This window comes from Thamnophis elegans, chromosome 9 (genome assembly GCF_009769535.1).
Source record: "Thamnophis elegans isolate rThaEle1 chromosome 9, rThaEle1.pri, whole genome shotgun sequence".
NCBI lineage: Eukaryota > Metazoa > Chordata > Lepidosauria > Squamata > Colubridae > Thamnophis > Thamnophis elegans.
Genome location: NC_045549.1, coordinates 74627786 through 74648775, shown reverse-complemented (window position 1 = coordinate 74648775; position 20990 = coordinate 74627786). Strand labels below are relative to the sequence as shown.

The window sequence follows — 20990 nt, the reverse complement described above, 5'->3', positions numbered from 1 at the left end:
CTTATATACCGCTTCATAGGGCTTTCAGCCCTCTCTAAGCGGTTTACAGAGTCAGCATATCGCCCCCAACAACAATCCGGGTCCTCATTTCACCCACCTCGGAAGGATGGAAGGCTGAGTCAACCTTGAGCCGGTGAGATTAGAACCGCTGAACTGCAGATAGCAGTCAGCTGAAGTGGCCTGCAGAACTGCACCCTAACCACTGCGCCACCTCGTCCAGTGGCCTCTTGAAAAAGCATCTTTGGGACAACCGTGACCTGGATGACGGAGAATCTCTACAGACTTTTAGCTACACAATTTGGGATGAACACCCTTGGAATAGTGTGGGAATAGGAATGGATTTCCGGGGCGGGGGGGGGGGGAATACAGACTACAAGAACCATTTGCACCACTCAGGTGACCCTGAGGACACAGGTAAACCTCCAAGTGGCCTCAATTTAGTGATCCCATAATCCTTTGCAGGGTGGAGTCTGTGCAACTGAATGAAGCCGAGTCTTTTACTGGCCGGATGCCTTTCATGTCACCAGTGCGGAGTTTTGTTCAGCAGATCTATTCCCATTGTGCCCAGAGAGAGAAATATCTGCCTCTACCTAGGATTGAACCCACAGCCTCCCGATTGTGAAGCGAGAGCTCCACCTCTAGGTCACCGCATCATTCTTTAAGCCTGGTGGACTTCATTGTCTTCTTTTAACGACCCTATAATCCCTTGCAGGGTGGAATCTGGGCAACTGAACGGAGCTAGCAGAGTGTTTCCTGGCCAGATGCCTTTCGTGTCGCCATCGTGGAGTTTTGTTCGGCAGATATATTCCCATTGTGCCCAGAGAGAGAAATATCTGCCTCTGCCTAGGATTGAATTCACAGCCTCCTGATTGTGACGTGATATCTCCACCTCTAGGCCACCGCACCACTCCTCCAAGTGGCCTCAATGACTCGCTCAAAGGATGCAAATGACCAGCTGTCTGCAAGGAGTATCAATCCTTCCCTTCCCCACCATCCAGTCAGAGCTGAAGAAGCTTCTTGGAATGAGAAGCGAAACGACTTTAAAAGAACTTAAACCAAGAAAGTCCAGTGGCCTCCCGAAAAAGCACCTTTGAGACAACCTGGATGATTTGAGAATCTTTTCAGACTTTTTAAACAATATTCAGAATCAATCTCTTCCTTCCTGGAAATATGCGGCCGATGAAGATCGATGCGAAAGACGAAACATTTCTCTCCTCGAATCTTTTGGGGGTGAAGATAAGGATTAAATCCGGTGGTTTCTTCAAGATGTTCACGGTGGACATTTATCTTGCCCATCAATCGGGCGACCTTCGTTTATGTCAAGACGGCGCAGCCGCCTCGCGTAGCTAAGGATATGAATCTTCCTGGCAAGAGGTGGAAAACTGGCCACGTTCAACAGACGAGCTCGGTTTGAGTTCTGTGGTTAGCAATAGTTTCTCGGGAGGTAATTGAAATCATGATTTATTCATGGACTGTAATCTGTATCGGCAGGGCCTTGCTCCTGAAAGGTGATGCGGCTTCGATACCCAGGATGAAGAATTAAACATTGTGTGTGCAGCAAAATACCGTAATTTCGATTTATAATAGTTTGTTTAGGGTATATTAGGCTTGACGAGGGGTGTTCGATTTTAAAGTAATATGATTGCACATGTATACTGTCTTCTCTTATTTTTTCTTTAAAACTAAGATATGTTAAGTATATTGATATGGAAGCATAAATACCATCAACATAGAATGGAGTTTGCTCAGAAGCGGAAATACACCAAGTGAATGAGAGGAAGGAAGAGAGGGATAGGAGAGAGGGTAAGGGGGGAAGATGAGGAGGATAAGGAGGAGTGGAATGAAGAGAGAGGAGAAGGAGAAAGGAAGGGGAAGTAGAGTAGAAAAGGATGATGGAGGGAAGAAAGGAGGTAGGAGAGAGGTAGAAGAAAGAGGTGTATGGAGAGCAGAAGAGCTAATAATGGGTTTTTATCTTTCTGGGCGTTGATGACAAGAGGAATTGATGTAATTACTACTTAATACAATAGGATATTGGCTATGTAATAGTATACATGTGATTATATGTTATGAAAATGGAAAATAAAAAAAGTATATTTTAAAAAAATAGTTTGTTTAGTGACCGATCAGAGTTACCACGGCACCGTTTCATAGTCATGACCTTGGTCACAAAATTCAGACACTTGGCAACTGACTCCTATTGATCATCTTCATTTAACGACCCCATAATCCCTTGTGAAGTGGAGTCTGGGCAACTGAATGGAGCTGAATGATCTGAATGGCTTACTGCCCTTCCTGACGCCAATGAGGAGTTTTGTTCGGCAGATATATTCTCAATGTGCCCAGAGAGAGAAATATCTGCCTCTACCTAGAATGGAACTCCCAACCTCCTGATTGTGAGTTGAGAGCGCCACCTCTAGGCCACCACACCACTCCAACTGACTTATATTTACGACGGTTGTAATTAGTCTACGGAGATTCTCAGTCATCCAGGCCATGGTTGTCCCAAAGGTGCTTTTTTCAAGAGACAACTGAACTTTCTGAAAATGCAGAAATCCTCTTGAAACAGCTTCTTTTGGGTATGACGGTTGTGGCGTCTTGGAGAGTCACGCGGTCTTCTTTTGCGACCGTCTGAGAAGCAACGATTCACTTAACAACCGTGTGGCTAACTTATCAACTGCAGGGATTCACTTGACACCTGTGGCAAGAAAAGTCTCACGGTGGGGCAATGCTCCCTTAACAAACGTCTCACTTAACAGTAGGCACGTTGGGCTCAACTGTGGTCGTATGTTGAGGACTGCCTGTATTATAGCAATAGCAATATAGCAGTAGACTTATATACCGCTTCATAGGCCTTTCAGGCCTCTCTAAGCGGTTTTACAGAGAGTCAGCATATCGCCCCCAACAATCTGGGTCCTCATTTCACCCACCTCGGAAGGATGGAAGGCTGAGTCAACCCTGAGCCGGTGAGATTTGAACTGCTGACCTGCTGATCTAGCAGTAGCCTGCAGTGCTGCATTTAACCACTGCGCCACCTTGGCTCTATAGCAACTAGTTGCGGATAGATTTCAGAATGTAGCAATAGCAGTTAGACTTATATACCGCTTCATAGGGCTTTCAGCCCTCTCTAAGCGGTTTTACAGAGAGTCAGCATATTGCCCCCAACAATCTGGGTCCTCATTTCACCCACCTTGGAAGGATGGAAGGCTGAGTCAACCCTGCGCCGGTGAGATTTGAACTGCTGACCTGCTGATCTAGCAGTAGCCTGCAGTGCTGCATTTAACCACTGCGCCACCTTGGCTCTATAGCAACTAGTTGCGGATAGATTTCAGAATGTAGCAATAGCAGTTAGACTTATATACCGCTTCATAGGGCTTTCAGCCCTCTCTAAGCGGTTTTACAGAGAGTCAGCATATCGCTCCCAACAATCTGGGTCCTCATTTCACCCACCTTGGAAGGATGGAAGGCTGAGTCAACCCTGCGCCGGTGAGGTTTGAACCGCCCAACTGCCGAACTAGCAGTCAGCTAAAGTAGCCTGCAGTACTGCACTCTAACCACTGCGCCACCTTGGCTCTCGATGTATCCTGCGCCTGGTGGTGGTGGTTGTTGTTGTTTTTGAACAACTACAATTAGCATTATTTGTTTTTAGCACACTGCGAAGAGCTGGGAGATTTTAACAAAACAACCTTGTTTATCATTTTAACAATTTTTCCGAAAGGCCAATTGGATGCAGCAATATTGAAGAACTTTGCAGCTTGCCTGCATTTAAAATAATTGCTAATAAAGCCCATTATGTTTGTCAGTAATTCAGAAACTCACGTAATTACATATAAATGTTCTCCGGTCTGAACGAAACAATATGGAAGAATTCTCAAACTGGTGTGCACAATTATCCATTCTTTTGTGTTGCTGTAGTTTAATATCTCAGAGCATGGGAGTTTTATGAATTTAATTTTTCCTCCCTTGGTTTCCCCACTGACCACAGTCGCCAAAAATACTGTTTAGATCTTCCCTATCTGCGAAAATCTGGATATCACTATAGGTAGTCCTCAACGTACGACCACAAATTTAACCCCAAATCTAGGTTGCTAAGTGAGACGTCGGCTAATTGAGTTTTGCCAAGAGCGACCTCTCTTGCTGCAGTTGTTAAGTGAATCACAAGCTACTAACACGGCTGTTCAGTGAATCTGGCTTCTCCACAGCTTGTCAGAAGGGAAACTATGGCCGTCATGAATACGAGACGCTTGACAAGCACCTGAATTTTGAAAAATGGCCCCAAGTCACTTTTTCCACTGCTGTTGCAACTTCCAATGGCCGCTGTAAGTCAAGGACCTGAGATTGCAGCCAAGAAATAGCAGACCTCTTGAGCTAAAGGGATAAAACAGCAGTGATGAGCATGTCCTGACTTATGTTTTTTTGACCCAAAGATAAATTCACTTTTTTTCTGCTTCACCTTTTAGAAATTTAGCAGCGCAAGGTGAAACTCATATCGCCAAAGAAATCAAGGATATCCTTGCTGAAATGCTGGCATTTAAATACGGCGTCGGATACGTTTTTAAGAAATTATATTTAAATCCATGCTGCGGGGCTGCCAAAATGCATTGATCGCTTAGGAGGTTCACCAAGAAGATGCTTAATGCTCTACATAATAATGGAAAGATGAAATTACAGCTTTTAGTTTAATAAAATAAAATGAAACCGCAGTACAATTTCTACATGGTGAAATTAAGGATATACCATTTCCTCTCCTTGTCTTGAAAAACTCTGTCCAAGTAGAATAGAAATAGAAATAGAATAGGGAATAGAATAGAAATAAAAGAATAGAGTAGAATAGAATAGGGAAATAGAATAGAATAGAGAATAGAATAGAAATAGAATAGGATAGGATAGGAAACGAAAGGATAGGGTAGGATAGAATAGAAATAGAATAGAATAGAATAGGGAATAGAGTAGAATAGAAATAGAATAGAACGGAATAGAAATAGAATAGAATAGGGAACACAATAGAACAGAAATAGTATAGTATAGGAAAGGACAGGATAGAAATAGAATAGAATAGAATAGAATAGGGAATAGAGTAGAGTAGAACAGAAATAGAATAGAAATAGAATAGAAATAGAATAGAAATAGAATAGAAATAGAATAGAAATAGAATAGAAATAGAATAGAAATAGAATAGAACAGAACAGAACAGAAAAGAAATAGAACAGAAATAGAACAGAAATAGAACAGAAATAGAATAGAAATAGAATAGAAATAGAATAGAAATAGAATAGAAATAGAATAGGGAATAGAGTAGAATAGAAATAGAAATAGAATAGAAATAGAATAGGGAATAGAATAGAATAGAAATAGAATAGAATAGAACAGAGAATAGAATAGAACAGAATAGAAATAGAATAGGGAATAGAGTAGAATAGAAATAGAAATAGAAATAGGATAGGAAAGGAAAGGTAAGGATTCCTATCTAGGACTAGAAGACCTCCAAGGTCCCTTCTAGCTGTGATTCTATTCTAATCCACGTTAAATTGATTATGATCCTCTCTTTTCTAACAGCTTTTGTTGTGTTTTTCTTAACTACAGACAGTATTATTGCACGAGTTTTTATAAATGCAACTTTTGGGGGTTTGGCGCATATGACATCATACATTCCTTCCTTTGTGTAAGTTGAAAAATATCTGTTGGTGTCTCCTTCTATCAACTTTTGATAACGAGTGGAAGAGAAGGGAAGGAAGAAAAAAGTAAGGAGAGGAGGGTGGAAGGGAGAGAAAGAGAAGGAGAGAGGGTAGGAAGGGGAAGAGGAAGAGAGGAGTGGGGGAGAGGTAAGGGAAGAAGAAAGGGTAAGGAGAGGAGGGTGGAAGGGAGAGAAAGAGAAGGAGAGAGGGTAGGAAGGGGAAGAGGATGAGAGGAATGGGGGAGAGGTAAGGGAAGAAGGAAGGGTAAGGAGAGGAGGGTGGAAGGGAGAGAAAGAGAAGGAGAGAGGGTAGGAAGGGGAAGAGGATGAGAGGAATGGGGGAGAGGTAAGGGAAGAAGGAAGGGTAAGGAGAGGAGGGTGGAAGGGAGAGAAAGAGAAGGAGAGAGGGTAGGAAGGGGAAGAGGAAGAGGGGAGTGGGGGAGAGGTAAGGGAAGAAGGAAGAGGAAGGAGAGGAGGAAGGAAGAAAGTAGAGAAGGGAGGGAGGGAGAAAAGAAAGGGAAAATAAGGTGGTGTTAAAACAGGAGGATGGGATGATAAATAAAGCAACTCAAACTGTACATTATAATCTTTTAAACGGAATAACAAATGTATAAGAATGACAAATGTAAAGGTAAGAATAACTATATGAATGCATACCTATAATTGTGTGTCAGAGAATTAAAAAAAAAAACTTAAAAAAAAAACTTTTGATCACCGGGACTTTATATTTCAAGAGCAAAAATGACCAATCTTTGAAAAAATGATGCGGTGTCTTCTTTCGTCTTTCAATTATTAGTATCGTTGCCAAGTTATTCCTTTTTGGACATGTTTCCCCTGGCAGTCAATGCGTCTCTTTCCGTCATCCAACTGTTGAGAGGCCAAATTTAGGATGGTATAAATAGCTCAGGAACACGCAGGTTAATATAGGGAAAAACAGTTGCTTGGATTTTGCTGTTTGTAAACTGAATTGCAAGGTACGTTCTTTAAACACCCTTCATTTTTAATTTTTTAAAAAGTGCTAGTTTCATAAATCAGCTCTTCGTAGCTTTCCCATGCCTTAAATGAGGAAGGACAGCTTGTTGGCTGCCTCCTTTTTGTTTCGATTCGGTGCTTCCAAGAAATATTAATGGCATTTCAAAGCATGATTAAATTTTAAAATATTATCCGGAGGTGCTTTGAGGAATGCCGACACTTCAAGTCCTAATTGTATTTGTGCATAATTCATAGGAAACGTCATAGTTCTCATTAAAAAAATCCCTACTTTACTATACTTATTAAAAATAAATCAGGGTTTTGTTGGTTTGCTTGTTTTATATTTGAGAACACATTTTTCGTTAATTAGGAAAGAAGTAAAATTGCTGCACGGAATAATAATTTTTTTCTAATAAATGAAGGTGTAAGATTGAAGCGGATTAGTCTGCTTAGATTTGAAACACAATTTGCTAATTAGCAAGAAATAAAATTGCCCCCCTGGCCAAATTGTTTTATAAGGTATTTTTTTAAATAAATGAGGGCATAAGATTGAAGCATATTAACCTGATTGCAGGCAATCAAGTAAACAAATATGAAAATAAATATAATAAGTAGTCCTCAACTTACGACCACAGTGGATCCCAAAATGTATGCCTGCTAAGCGAGACAGTTGTTAGGTGAACTTTTGTCCCATTTTACGACTTCTCTTGCCAGTGAATCACCGCAGTCGTTAAGTTAGTAACCCGGTTGTTAAATGTATCTGTTTTACCCGCTGAGTTTGCTTGTCAGAAGGTCGCAAAAGTTATCACAAGGCCCTGTTGCATTGCAACCGTCATAAATGTGAGTCACTTGCCAAGCGTCTGGATTTTCATCAAGCTTCAACAGTCGAAGTGGCAAAAATGATGATAAGTCCCTCTTTTTCAGTGCCGTTGCAACTTTGAACGGTCTTTAAACAAACTGTTGTAAGTTGAGGACTACATGTAGGAAATTGTTAAGTAGCTGTCAGACTTCCCACAACACAGACCTCTAAATGAAAATGATACCTGGCTCCATTTGTTGAGAAAGGTATAGTTTTATTAGGACATCAAGTCTATTGCAGCATTGCATAGTCAGAATTGAGAATCATGCGTCAAAACCCCTAAATTCTACTGTCCCTCATTGGCCATCCCAGTATAACCGATCAAATCTTTGCGGGCACAAAATTTTGAAGAACCAATAATGTTGGATACATGGGAAAAGATATGGGTAAGAAATGTAAAATTTACACAAGCCCAGAATTTGAGAGAGAACTTTTATAAGATGTTTTATAGATGGCATTTAGATCCTAAAAAACTGGCTTGTATGTATCCGAATTTACAACCTAAATGCTGGAGATGTGATTGTCTCGATGCCACATACTATCATATATGGTGGACTTGCAAAAAGGTAAAAGCATTTTGGATAAAAATATGGTGGATTATGCAAAATGTTCTTTAAAAAAGGATAAAGTTTACCCCTCGGTTATTCTTGTTAGGTATAATTACTGATTGTACAGTTATAGAGACTAACTTGATTTTGCATTTAATAACCTCAGCAAGACTGTTGGTGGCGCAATACTGGAAGAAGGAAGATTTGCCTACTATTCAAGAATGGACATTAAAAGTAACAAACCTAGCAGAGATGGCTAAAATATCAGCATATCTCAAGGACCACTCCAATGAGAAATATAAACTGGAGTGGAGAAGATGGATTGACTATACTCAAAATAAATATGGGACTAAGAAATTCCAGATACTTTATGACTGAAGAAACAAGGAATGATATAATCTGTTTAGAGCTAGCTTAGCAAAGAGGAGTTAAAGCTCAAATGAAAGATGATACTAACTTTTTTTAAAAGTTTATCTTAGAATATCTTTGTTAGAGATTTATACCCTGTATTGGTTCTGGGAAGTCGGGGGGGGGGGGAGGTTGGGGAGGGGTTGGGGGGGAGGGTAGGGGGGGAGGTAAACATTTGTAAAAGTTTTTTTTCCCAAAAATTTTCAATAAAAAAAAATCTGTGCAAGGTTTTTTTTTTCATAACGGGCACCCCAAGAGCGGTTCAGTATGCATCCCCTCCATTTTCCAGCTCGATGACCTTGAGGCGGCATCTCGAGAAGGCACAGCGCTTACTTTCGATTTCCCTCTTCCTTTTCTCTCCCGTAATCATGGAAAGTCTGTCACCGCAGAACAGTAAAGCACCAGGAAGCATAAAGTGGCAGCTCACAGTAGCCCAAATGACGCATTGATTAAACTTTATACGTTTATAAAATATGCTTTTGTGCTTGACAAATGCGCCGAAGTTCTTCCTCGCTTTTCCTTGCCTTTTTATACGTTTATAAAGCCTTGCTATCTTTAGCGCTTCTCAGGATATTAATAAATCCGGGGCATTCCTGCCGGTATGAATGAAGACTAACATTTTTTTTAAAAAAACCTTCTTAGGATGTCCAACTTTCTGCAGTTCGATATGGATTTTTACCAATCAAACTACGTCGCTGACAATCAAGAGGAAAACTCTGGGAGGCCCGAAGACTCTGGAGAAAAGTGAGACTGTACATTATTTCATTTTATCATGGTGTTAAATCTCTATATTTAATATATATTTGTTGTGGCTCGGCAAGAGCTTTGGGAGCTGCTATCAGACTCTGACGGCGAGGGGCCCTATGAGTCAGGCCTGGAGGAGGCGGAGGGCCCTGGACAGGGTTCTGACTCCGAGCAGGGCTCAGAGAGACTAGTTGGTCCCCAGGTAATGACTGAGCCTTGGATCAGTGAGAGAGGCTGACACAGAAACCTCCTGTGAGTTGTTTCGGGATGCACGCGGGAGAAGGGCTGACCGACGTAAGGAACAATTGAGGGCTGACAGGAGATGATAACGAGCAGCTGTTGCTCGTTAGGATCTCCTCCTGTGGATAAAAGACTGATGGTGCCACCCCCTGGTTGCAGAAGTCAACGTTCCGTTTCTGTTCTAGTCAACGTTCTCCGTTCGTGTGCAACCATCGAGGAAAGCACTTGGATAAGTGACTTGATTTATATAATCCTGTTTTGTAGTAGTTTATGAGTGAGGACTTTTGCCAGAGCATTTATCTGTGTTTATTTTGGGCTCGCAGCCAACAAGAGCCGGGACTGATAAAAACATTCCTTTGAATGTTCTGTTTGGCTTTCATTTCTGAACAGACAAGGTGGGGGTCAGAACATATATTGTATAGTTTTTTGTAATCTACGAAATCAAACCTAGTTATTTGCACAGTTGAACACTTTATGGTACTTATTTAAAGGAAGAAATCAAGCAAACAGACCAGTATTTTTAGGACCCTGGAGGGTTTTTCTGTTGAAAATTCTGCCCTAATAAAATGATGTAGCCCATTTACCTACCTTCAACGTACCAGTGCCTCATCTCTGCAGGTGAGATAGTGCAGGAGAAGGAGGGGAGGGAGGGAGAAAGAGAGAAAAGGAGAGGAGGAGGAAGGAAGGAAAGGAAGAAGAGAATTTGGAGGGAGGGAGGGAGGAAGGAAGATGGGAATAGGAGAGAGGGAAGGAAGGGGGATGGGGAAGGAAGGAGATAGGAAGGAAAAGAGATGGGAGAATGGATGGATGAATGAATGAATGAATGAATGAATGAATGAATGAAGCAAGGGAGCAAGATGGGAATAGGAGAGAAGGAAGGAAGGTAGATGAGGGTAGGAAGGATATACAAAGGAAAGGAGATAGGATAAGGAAAGAAGGGAGGGAGGGAGGAAGATGGAGATACGAGGGAGAGAAGGAAGAAAGGAAAGGAAAGGAGAGGAGAGGAGGAAGAAGGAAGGAAAGAAGGAAAGGAGATGGGAGAAGGAAAGAAGGAGAATTGGGATGGAGGGAGGGAGGAAGGAAGGAAGATGGGAATAGGAGGGAGGGAAGGATGGAAGGGGGATTAGGAAGGAAGGAGATAGGAAGGAAAAGAGATGGGAGAATGGATGAATGACTGACTGACTGACTGACTGAATGAATGAATGAAGCAAGGGAACAAGGTGGGAATAGGAGAGAAGGAAGGAAGGAAGTGAGATGAGGGTAGGAAGGAGATACAAAGGAAAGGAGATAGCATAAGGAAAGAAGGGAGGGAGGGAGGAAAGGAGAGGAGGAATGGAGGGAGGGAGGAAGGAAAGGAAAGGAGGAAGAAGGAAGGAAGGAAAGGAGATGGGAGAAGGAAAGAAGGAAAGAAGGAGGGAAGAAGAGAAGAAGAGAATTTGGAGGGAGGGATGGAGGAAGATGGAGATATGAGGGAGAGAAGGAAGAAAGGAAAGGAAAGGAGAGGAGAGGAGGAAGAAGGAAGGAAAGAAGGAAAGGAGATGGGAGAAGGAAAGAAGGAGAATTGGGATGGAGGGAGGAAGGAAGGAAGGAATAGCAGTAGACTTATATACCGCTTCATAGGGCTTTCAGCCCTCTCTAAGCGGTTTACAGAGTCAGCATATTGCCCCCAACAATCTGGGTCCTCATTTTACCCACCTCGGAAGGATGGAAGGCTGAGTCAACCCTGAGCCGGTGAGATTTGAACCGCTGAACTGCTGATCTAGCAGTAGCCTGCAGTGCTGCATTTAACCACTGCACCACCGGAAGATGGGAATAGGAAGGAGGGAAGGAAGGAAGGGGGATTAGGAAGGAAGGAGATAGGAAGGAAAAGAGATGGGAGAATGGATGGATGAATGAATGAATGAAGCAAGGGAGCAAGGTGGGAATAGGAGAGAAGGAAGGGAGATGGAGGTAGGAAGGAGATACAAAGGAAAGGAGATGGGATAAGGAAAGAAGGAAGGAAGGGGAGAAGAGAAAGAGATGGAAGAAGGGAGGGAGATGGAAGAAGGAAGAAAAGAAGGTATTTAAGTGGGGGGTCCATGGTGAAGAAGAAGGTTGAGAACCACTGGTCTAAAGCATGAGTGTCCAACCTTGGCCATTTCAAGACTTGTGGACTTCAATTCCCAGAAGCCGGCTGGGGAATTCTGGGAGTTGAAGTCCAAAAGTCTTAAACTGGCCAGGTTTGGCTAAAGAAACCTTCACCGAATCTTCACCTTCCCGTGAGGGTCTCTTCATTCCAGCTGCACCTGTTTTGAATGCTTTCTTTCTATCCTAGGGTCCAAACAGGCCCTTGGTTGCAATCCAAGGCCTATTCTTCTCAACCGCTTGAAGGTCAGATCTTTCAACCCGCAGATGCTTCTCCGTTTCCATCCAACCAGACTTATTCCGATAGTTTTGATGAAGAGCCTCCGTTGCTTGAAGGTACAAAACCAACACAATTATGCCCTTTGTATGTTCCGGCTGATGAATACTTCTCACAGATTCGAGACTAACCAATAATTTACCATATTTTTTGGAGTATAAGGCGCTCCAAAGTATAAGACGCACATAGCTTTTGGGGAGGAAAACAAGGAGGGCGGGGGGGAAATCTGCCTGCCTTGCAGCAATTTGCCTCCTTGCAACAAACAGCCCATTTCAGTTTCAGTTTCAGCACAGCCTGATTAACAGCTGACTGTTGGTTGTATTGTCCTCCCGATGATCAGCTGTTTCAGGCTGCAGGGATTGCCATTGCCTATTCCCGCCTCCGCGCGCTCCATTTTCAGCCTCTGCATCCCGTTTTCAGCCTCCGCACCAGAGGTGGTATTCAGCAGGTTCTGACCAGTTCTGGAGAACCAGTAGCAGAACTTTTGAGTAGTTTGGAGAACTGGTAAATGCCACCTCTGGCTGGCCCCGCCCCTTCTATTCTCTGCCTCCTGAGTCCTAGCTGATTGGGAGGAAATGGGGATTTTGCAGTGTCCTTCCCCTGCCACACCCACCAAGCCATGCCCACAGAACCAGCATTAAAAAAATTGAATCCCACCACTGTTCTGCACGTCCTGCATGCCCCATTTTCTGCCTGTTCCAGGTGGGGGGGGGATTGGGATGGGCGGAAAATGGGGCATGGAGAGGCCAAAAAAGTGGTGCTCAGAGGTCAAAAATGGAATGCAGAGTTCGAAAATGGGGCGCTCAGAGGCAGCAATAGGCAATGGCAATCCCTGCAGCCTGAAACAGCTGATCGTTGAGAGGCTGATATTTACTTTGTTGAACTTTTACTGCAGATCGACGTATTTCTTTATTTGATTGATAGCTCAACTTTCCTCCCAGAGCTCATAGAACTGTAGAATCAGAAAGGACCACACTTAGCCCAAAACTAATCTTCTCGAAATAGCAAATATTCCTATATTTTTTTCCACAACAGAAATATTCTTCTGATGCAGATTGGGCTACACAGAGTTACCGGCCCAAAATGACTTGGTCAGCCTCCATGGCGAAGGGTGGACTAGACTTTGGTTCTTCTTGGTGTCAGCCCAACATCAGCATACATCTGCATACAATCTGCCAGCGTTCCATCAATTCAGAATAGAGCTGGAAGGGACCTTGGAGGTCTTCTAGTCCAGCCCCTTGCTCAAGCAGGAGTTCTTATACCATTTCAGACAAGTGGCTGTCTGGTCCCTTCTTAAACACCTCCAGTGATGGAGCAGCCACAACTTTGGAAGGCAACTTCTGTTCCACTGGCTAATTGTCCTCACTGTTAGGAAGTTTCTCCTTAATTCCAGGTTGGGTCCCTCTTTGATAAGTTTCCATCTGTTGCTTCTTGTCTTGTCTTCAGATTGCTTTGGAGAACAGGTCCATCCCTTCTCCTCAAATAGAGGAAGGCAGCTGTCATGTTAGAAAAGCTGGAAAAACCTTTTGTGGGTTCACATAGTTGGAAGGGACCTTGTAGGTCATCTAGTCCAACCCCCCCCATCCGAGCAGGAGATCCTACACCATTTCTGACACATGGCAGTCCAGTCTCTTCTTGAAACCCTCCAGCGATGAAGCTCCCACAACTTCTGAAGGCAACTTCTTCCATGGGTTGATGGTCCTCACGGAGGAATTCTAAGGAACATTCCTAAGGAGGAATTTTCTGACCATGGCCTCCTCCGAATTCCATCCGCCGGCCAGTGTCGACTGGCGACTACCCGGAGGAGAGCCTTCTCTGTGGCTGCTCCGACCCTCTGGAACGAGCTCCCCATGGAGATTCGCACCCACACCACCCTCCAGGCCTTCCGCAAAGCCCTTAAAACCTGGCTGTTCCGACAGGCCTGGGGCTAAAGAACCGTTGCCCCCGCCTCGAATGGTATGACTGTTGTGTGTTTTTAAATCATGTATTGTTTTTGTGTTGTTGTTAATTTGTCTGTATCCCCCCCTTCCCTGGTTTGAGTTGTGAGCCGCCCTGAGTCCCCCTTCGGGGGAAAAGGGCGGCATATAAATGAAATAAACATTCAAACATTCACTCTAGACATATCCAAATCCTGATAATAAAATTCACTGACGTAGAATGCCAAGTTCTGACTTGCCAGCGCGAGAAGCAGATTTAAGAGATTAACAGAGTCGGAAGGGACCTTAGAGGTCATCTAGTCCAACCCCCACCCCGCTGAAGCAGGAGACCCTACACAAGCTCACCGAAAGATCTTCGACTACACTCTTACTTCTTTCTTTTTGAGACAAACCAAATTGTAACTCGCTTGATGATCGTAGCGCGGTCCCCTTTCAAGGTAAAATGTGTTTAAAAGGATGTTCAGTCCGAAGGTGAACAAATCAAAATAAATAAATAAATAAAAACCCGGGAAAGGGGGGGGGGAAACCCCCATTTTTAATTTGTTGTCTTGCATTTGTAACCACGGGCACGTGTTTATGCTCGGAATGACAGCACCCCTATTTGCATAGGAAAGAAAGGCACGAAATCATATTTATGGCACATACATCATGCGCTTTATTGCCTCTAGGTGACAGCATTTCAATAAATTTTGCATTCAGATTCCATCAACGCCGCCTTTCCCTCTGTGTTTATACGGCATAATCAGACATCATGCTAAGATGCCCATAATTAACAAAACGCTTCGTATCATTTTGCTTGCATATCTCATCATACATTTTTTCACAGGTCCTTTTTAAGGGTCGAATTATTCCCCAAAGTCGAAAAAGTTCCTGTGAATCTCAGCAGCATCTATTTCGCGACACAGCCGCTAAGTTTGGTATTTCGAAGAGCGTAAAAATCCCACGTAAAAATCTCTACTTGACTTGCAAAACTAGACTTGCAAAAAGTCCATTTAGTGACCATTGAAAGTTACAACGGCCCAAGGATTAAAAACTGGCCAGAAGCAATAACAGGAGTCAAAATAGATTGGAAACCAGAAGTTTTTCTACTGGGAATAATGACTGCGAAACATTAAAAAAAAGAAACCCAGTATTTAATTTTACACGTAATTACGGCGGCGAGGATTGCCTTCGCTCAGAAATGGGAAAACAAATTGATACCAAGCGAAGATGAAATAATAAGAAAGGTTATAAAGAGCCGAGGTGGCGCAGTGGTTAGAGTGCAGCACTGCAGGCCACTTCAGCTGACTGCTATCTGCAGTTCGGTGGTTCAAATCTCACCGGCTCAAGGTTGACTCGGCCTTCCATCCTTCCGAGGTGGGTAAAATGAGGACCCAGACTATGGGGGCGATATGCTGACTCTGCAAACCGCTTAGAGAGGGCTAAAAGCCCCATGAAGCGGTATATAAGTCTAACTGCTATTGCTATTGCTATTATGGACTGTGCCGAAATGGACAAATTAACAAAAGAAATCCAGGGAAAAGAAGAAGCAGAATATTACCAGATATGCCGAAAACGGTATAGGTGGATGGAGGGAAGAAACAAGGATCAATGAAGGAAGTCAATAAAGACCAAAAATAGTATTTAAGGAGAATTAACATGTGTGTGTGTGTGTGTGTGTGTGTGTGTGACTAAGGACCGTTTCTCCACAGTTATAACAATTGCGGCATCGATGGCCCAGTGAGACCCCAAATTTTGCAAGTCATAGAATATCGTTCAAGGTTCGAATCCCAAACTTGCATTTAAACCCTACAAAATATCAACGTTAAATGTTGGTTCACAGGAATAATTTTGGCCCTTTTAACTCATGAGGAAATGGCATTATGGGATACACCTGTGGGGGTTTGATTCCACAATTCCGTTGTCTTTCATTAACTTGAAGAGGATATATATTTTTTTTAAAAAAAATTCTGTACAACTAAAAACCGAAGTTGAATTTTCTGTGACAACGTGAAATTTATCAGTTTAAATCTTTGGTCTTTTTGCCCTTCGGTCTTTGAAATGAGTAGGGCAGATCCAATCCCATTTCACAAGCTTATATCTAACACGCAACTCCCCACTGGTCTTTGGAAAATATGTATCTTGTTTCATTTATCTTTTATAGTATAGTTATTTAAAAAGTTATTTAAAACACACACACACACGTTTTATAAATCAAAGCACACCATATTTGTCCTGGAAAAATCCAAGTGATCAGAATGCAACAAGGTGTTTATCTGTGTGAATCTTGTTCAACCTTTGGCTTGCCTAATTGTGTTGCTTATCTGGAGTTTCTGTCTGACCCAGCCTTTCTGAACGGATGACCCAATCTGCATTTCTTAAAGCTGGCCTCCTTAGCTTGGGACAAGGAGACTAGGGCTGGTTTCTTAAGATTTCCCCCCATTTCTCCTTTAGGGATAATATTCTATCCTACCTTGTAATATCCCCCCAAAGATTTCATTGTCTAGGAGGGTGGGCGGGTGCTGAATTTCAACAGTGGGGGAGCAAATTAAGATCTTCAATTATCTTATGAGTCATTAGAACATCACAACCAAATGATTCTTTTCTTCTTCTTCTTTTCTCGGTGTCTTTGATGACCCATTACACAAGGGTGTTCTGACCGAGGCTTCCCAAGAGCATGAAGCCAACTCCTTGTCCCGAAAAAAACCCCTTTTATTAATTTATTAAGAGCTGAGGTGGCACAGTGGTTAGGGTGCAGTACTGCAGGCCACTTCAGCTGACTGTTATCTGCAGTTCAGCGGTTCCTGACTGTTATCTGCAGTTCAGCGGTTCTAATCTCACTGGCTCAAGGTTGACTCAGCCTTCCATCCTTCCGAGGTGGGTGAAATGAGGACCCAGACTGTGGGGGCGATATGCTGACTCTGTAAACCGCTTAGAGAGGGCTGAAAGCCCTATGAAGCGGTATATAAGTCTAACTGCTATTGCTATTGCTAATTTAACTGTGAATTCTGCTCCTTCACATTCAGCAAAGTCTTTCAAGGGAGGATTTATGGTCACAGACCTTATCTGGCTTGGAGAGCTGCCAGGCCAATATCTGCAAAACTTGGCAAGGAGTCTCGGAGAGTCACGAACCAATTAAGCGAATGAATTGTCTCCTGCAAACTCCCCTCCCCTTTCGCTCCTCTTTTATTCCCTCTGGGAGGGGACATTCATCGTCCCCCTGTGGCCTTACTCCCAAGTCAACCCCTGTTGTTTAGCTCTTCCCTTCGTCTGGGGACTCTATGCATGAGCACACTGGGAACAGGCTCTAGCTGTTCTTCTGCCTCACTGATGTCTGACTCCGAAGGCAGCTGATAACTGTCAGACGGCCCTGCCCCCCTCTCTGCCTCCGACACAGAGCCCTCGTCCGAGCCTTCCCCAGACTCCAGGACTGGCCCAGGTTCCTCCCCAACTTCCTCACTGTCCGAATCTGCTGCCAGCTCCACTGTCCACTGGTGGGCCACAACAATGGCTTTCCTTCCCGTTACGTGCAATGAAGCTTTTTCTGTTTTCTGTTGCAGAGCTGGGAATCAACTTTCACCACATTTGGCAAAAAACATTAACCGTGCTGAATCCCGTGAAGCCGGCTGAAGCCAGCATTATGAATGAGACTGACCTGGCTGGGCCTCTGGTTTTCTGCTTGGCTCTGGGGTCAACATGGCTCTTGGTAGGCTAAACCTCTTCGCTCTAAGTGAATGTATCTGTCAATCACGGACTCCAATATTATAGCCGGCCTGAGATAGTTTTTAAAAAAGGGGTAGATTTTTTTTAATAAGTCACGTCTGGAGATTCCTTCCACTTTATAATGTCTTGGTACGGCTGCACTTGGAATATTGCATCCAGCTTTGGTCACCACAACATTTTAAGAAGATGTTGGATAACCACTTGTCTAAAGTGGTGTAGGATTTCTGTTGTGGCCCAGCAGGAGCCGTTGGAGCTGCCACCAGACTCCGACAGTGAGGGGCCCTATGAGTCGGCCCTGGAGGATGTGGAGGACCCTGGACAGGGTTCCGACTCCGAGCAGGGCGCAGAGAGACTGGTTGGCCACCAGATGGCGCCTGAGCCTTGGATCAGTGGGGAGGAGACAAGGGAGAGTGATCCGGAAACCAACAGTGAGTTGTTCCGGGATGCACGCCATCGAAGAGCTACTCGGCGTCAAGAACAATTACGTAATTACAGGAGATAATTACGCTCAGCTGATGGTCATTAGGTTCCTCTCCAGACTATAAAAAAGACCGCTTGTGCCACGCCCTTCTTGCAGAAGTCAACGCTTTGACTAAAGAGAAACTAACTTGGCAGGCTGGATTGCTGCCAAGGTTTGTCGGACTTGCTGCCAAGTTCCTTATCTGTTTGTTTACTTGGCTTTCAGCCACCGAGAGTCTGGTCTTGTTATTAAAGGACATTCTCATTAAGCGTGTCTCGGCTTTCGTTACCGGATGGAGGAGGGGGTCAGAACAATTTCCTGCCTTATCAGAGGGTAGAAGACCTTCATGGTCCCTTCCAACTCTGTTATTCTATTCTATTCTATTCTGTTCTATTCTATTCTATTAGAATTTGGGGCTCAGTTGGAGTCGTACATCGAGCACTCCCCGTGTTGAAAAATAGGACAGTTTGTCTTCTCTAACCCCGCCGCCTTCGGCCGCCGTTCACTGCTCTTCTCTTTGCTCATTCTTGCAGGCAGGAAAAGTCCATTTTAGCTACGTTCATGGCATAAGTGTGGTCGGCTGCCTAGCGATCCATGCGTTGTTGAACCTGATGAGCGTTGTAGGGGTTTCCCGCGGATGCGTCGCGAGTGTGCTGGGCTACAGTCTGTTGCCCATGGTGATCTTGTCCACCTGCGCCGTCTTTTTCTCCTTGCAGTAAGTAGCCTCTGAAATGCTGTGAATGGGAAGAAGTGAGCGTTCAGGCAGGTTACGGCAAAATATTTGTAGCTCGGGGTCCAAACGCAGGGGTCCTTGGTGCTCTCTGAGCTGGGTGGTTTTCTTGCGTGACCCGACAAATGTGAACACGGCAAAAGCGCACCGACGAAACCGCGGTGCGAAAACTGCGACCTCATCAACACGCCGACAACAGTGCGCTGACAACAGCGTGCCAACAGAAGCATGATTTAAGTTAAGGTAAGGGTTAAGTTCAGGTTTAGGTTTAGGGTTAGGTTTAGAGTTAGGTTTAGGGTTAGATTCAGGGTTAGGTTTAGGGTTAGTTTTAGGGTTAGTTTTAGGGTTAGGTTTAGAGTTAGGTTCAGGGTTAGGTTCAGGGTTAGGTTTAGGGTTAGTTTTAGGGTTAGTTTTAGGGTTAGGTTCAGGGTTAGGTTTAGGGTTAGGTTTAGGGTTAGGTTTAGAGTTAGGTTTAGGGTTAGGTTCAGGGTTAGGTTCAGGGTTACGTTTAGGGTTAGGTTTAGAGTTAGGTTTAGGGTTAGGCTTAGGGTTAGGTTTAGGGTTAGGTTTAGAGTTAGGTTCAGGGTTAGGTTTAGGGTTAGGTTTAGGGTTAGGTTCAGGGTTAGGTTCAGGGTTAGGTTTAGGGTTAGGTTTAGAGTTAGGTTTAGGGTTAGGTTTAGGGTTAGGTTTAGGGTTAGGTTTAGAGTTAGGTTCAGGGTTAGGTTTAGGGTTAGGTTCAGGGTTAGGTTTAGGGTTAGGTTTAGGGTTAGGTTTAGGGTTAGGTTTAGGGTTAGGCTTAGGGTTAGGCTTAGGCTTAGGGTTAGGTTTAGGGTTAGGTTTAGAGTGCGCTTCTTTTGGCGCGCTGTTGTTGGCGCGCTTCTGCGCTCATTCGTTGGCGCAATTTAGAACTCACGGTTTTCTCACTGCGGTTTCGTCGGGCGCGCTTTTGTCGAGCACGCATTTGTCGGTGAACCATTTTCTTGCAGACGTTCCGTGACCCAACTAGGTAACAGCATCAGTGCTAGAAGTGGGTGGGGTTTGCAGAAGAGAAGGAGAAAGATTATGGGGTCTTTGGTGCTCTTTAAACTTGGTAGTTTCCTTGTAACTTTCAACAGTTGTAAGTTGAGAATGTCCTGTCCCTTCGCGGGCTGCAGCCAGAGGAGAATTGCTGCTGGTTCATCCCGGATCAGGCCTACTGGTAGTAGCGGGGCTGGGAGGCTCTGTCCACCCGCCCAGACGCTTCTGCCCGTGTGCAGAAGCGTCACACGCGCATGAGCGAAACGGTAGTAAAAAAAATTGCAAACCCGCCACTGGCTCATTTCATAACCTCCCCGGAGTCGGTCAACGGAAGTAGAAGCTAAGTTGTTCAGGGACCATTGGTTGAGTCGATTTTTGTATAGGCTTGAGGGACAAACCATGTGGAAGCTAACACGGGGTCCTCATTCTTTCCTCCTGACATGAACCCGGTTCTTCTTCTTCTTCTTTCAGAGGGGTCTTTGGGACTTTGGTGGCCCTGATCATAATTGGATGGTGCAGCCTCTCAGCCTCCAAAATCTTTGCTTCCACCTTGGCTATGGAAGGGCAGCAAGTGTTGGTGGCTTATCCCTGCGGCTTATTCTACGGCCTTCTAGCGCTCATCACCATTTTCTGAGCTTTGCTAGCATCGCCGGATGTCGTCTCCTTCCTCTACCGCAGTGGTGGAGGACCACGTCGCTTTGATGACTGGTGGACTTCAACTACCAGAATTCCCGAGCCAGCGGGGGCGTCATCATCACCGCCGTGCCATCACTCTGCTGAACTCTTCATTCCCACAGCGCTGTCTCGTTTCTCCTCTTCTCTCGTCTTTCTCACGATCTGCTCCTCTTGGTTTCTTACGATTTATCCCATTGCGGTTTGTAACTTACGATTCATGATTGTAACTATGATTTATGACCGATGACCTGCTGTTTGTATGTCTATGGAGATTCTCCGTCATCCAGGTCATGGTTGTCCCAAAGTTGCTTTCTCAAGAGGAAACTGGACTTTCTGATTTTTTCCCCTTTCGAAGTCGTTTCACTTCTCATCCAAGAAGCCGAAGAAGAGAGAGGGAGGGAGGGAGTGAGAGAAGAGAGAGGGAGATAGAGAGATAGAGAGAGAGGGAAAGCGGAGGGAGGGAGAGAGAGAAGACAGAGGGAGATAGAGAGATGGAGAGATAGAGAGAGCGGAGGGAGGGAGAGAGGGAGAGAGAGGAGAGAGAGAGGGAGGGAGGGAGAGAGAGAAGAAAGAGGGAGGGAGAGAGAGAGAGAGCGGAGGGAGGGAGAGAGGGAGAGAGAAAAGAG

At 44.3% G+C, this 20990-nt stretch overlaps 1 protein-coding gene across 1 annotated transcript; it reads left to right on the top strand.

The window, feature by feature from the left end:
* The first annotated feature begins 9101 nt into the window (after positions 1-9101).
* On the top strand, positions 9102-20323 carry YIPF7 (Yip1 domain family member 7). Its single transcript, XM_032223679.1, has 5 exons — positions 9102-9202; positions 11757-11902; positions 17320-17465; positions 18476-18657; positions 20161-20323. The coding sequence occupies exons 1-5, from the start codon at positions 9102-9104 to the stop codon at positions 20321-20323; spliced, it is 738 nt and encodes a 245-aa protein (XP_032079570.1).
* Positions 20324-20990: the final 667 nt, after the last annotated feature.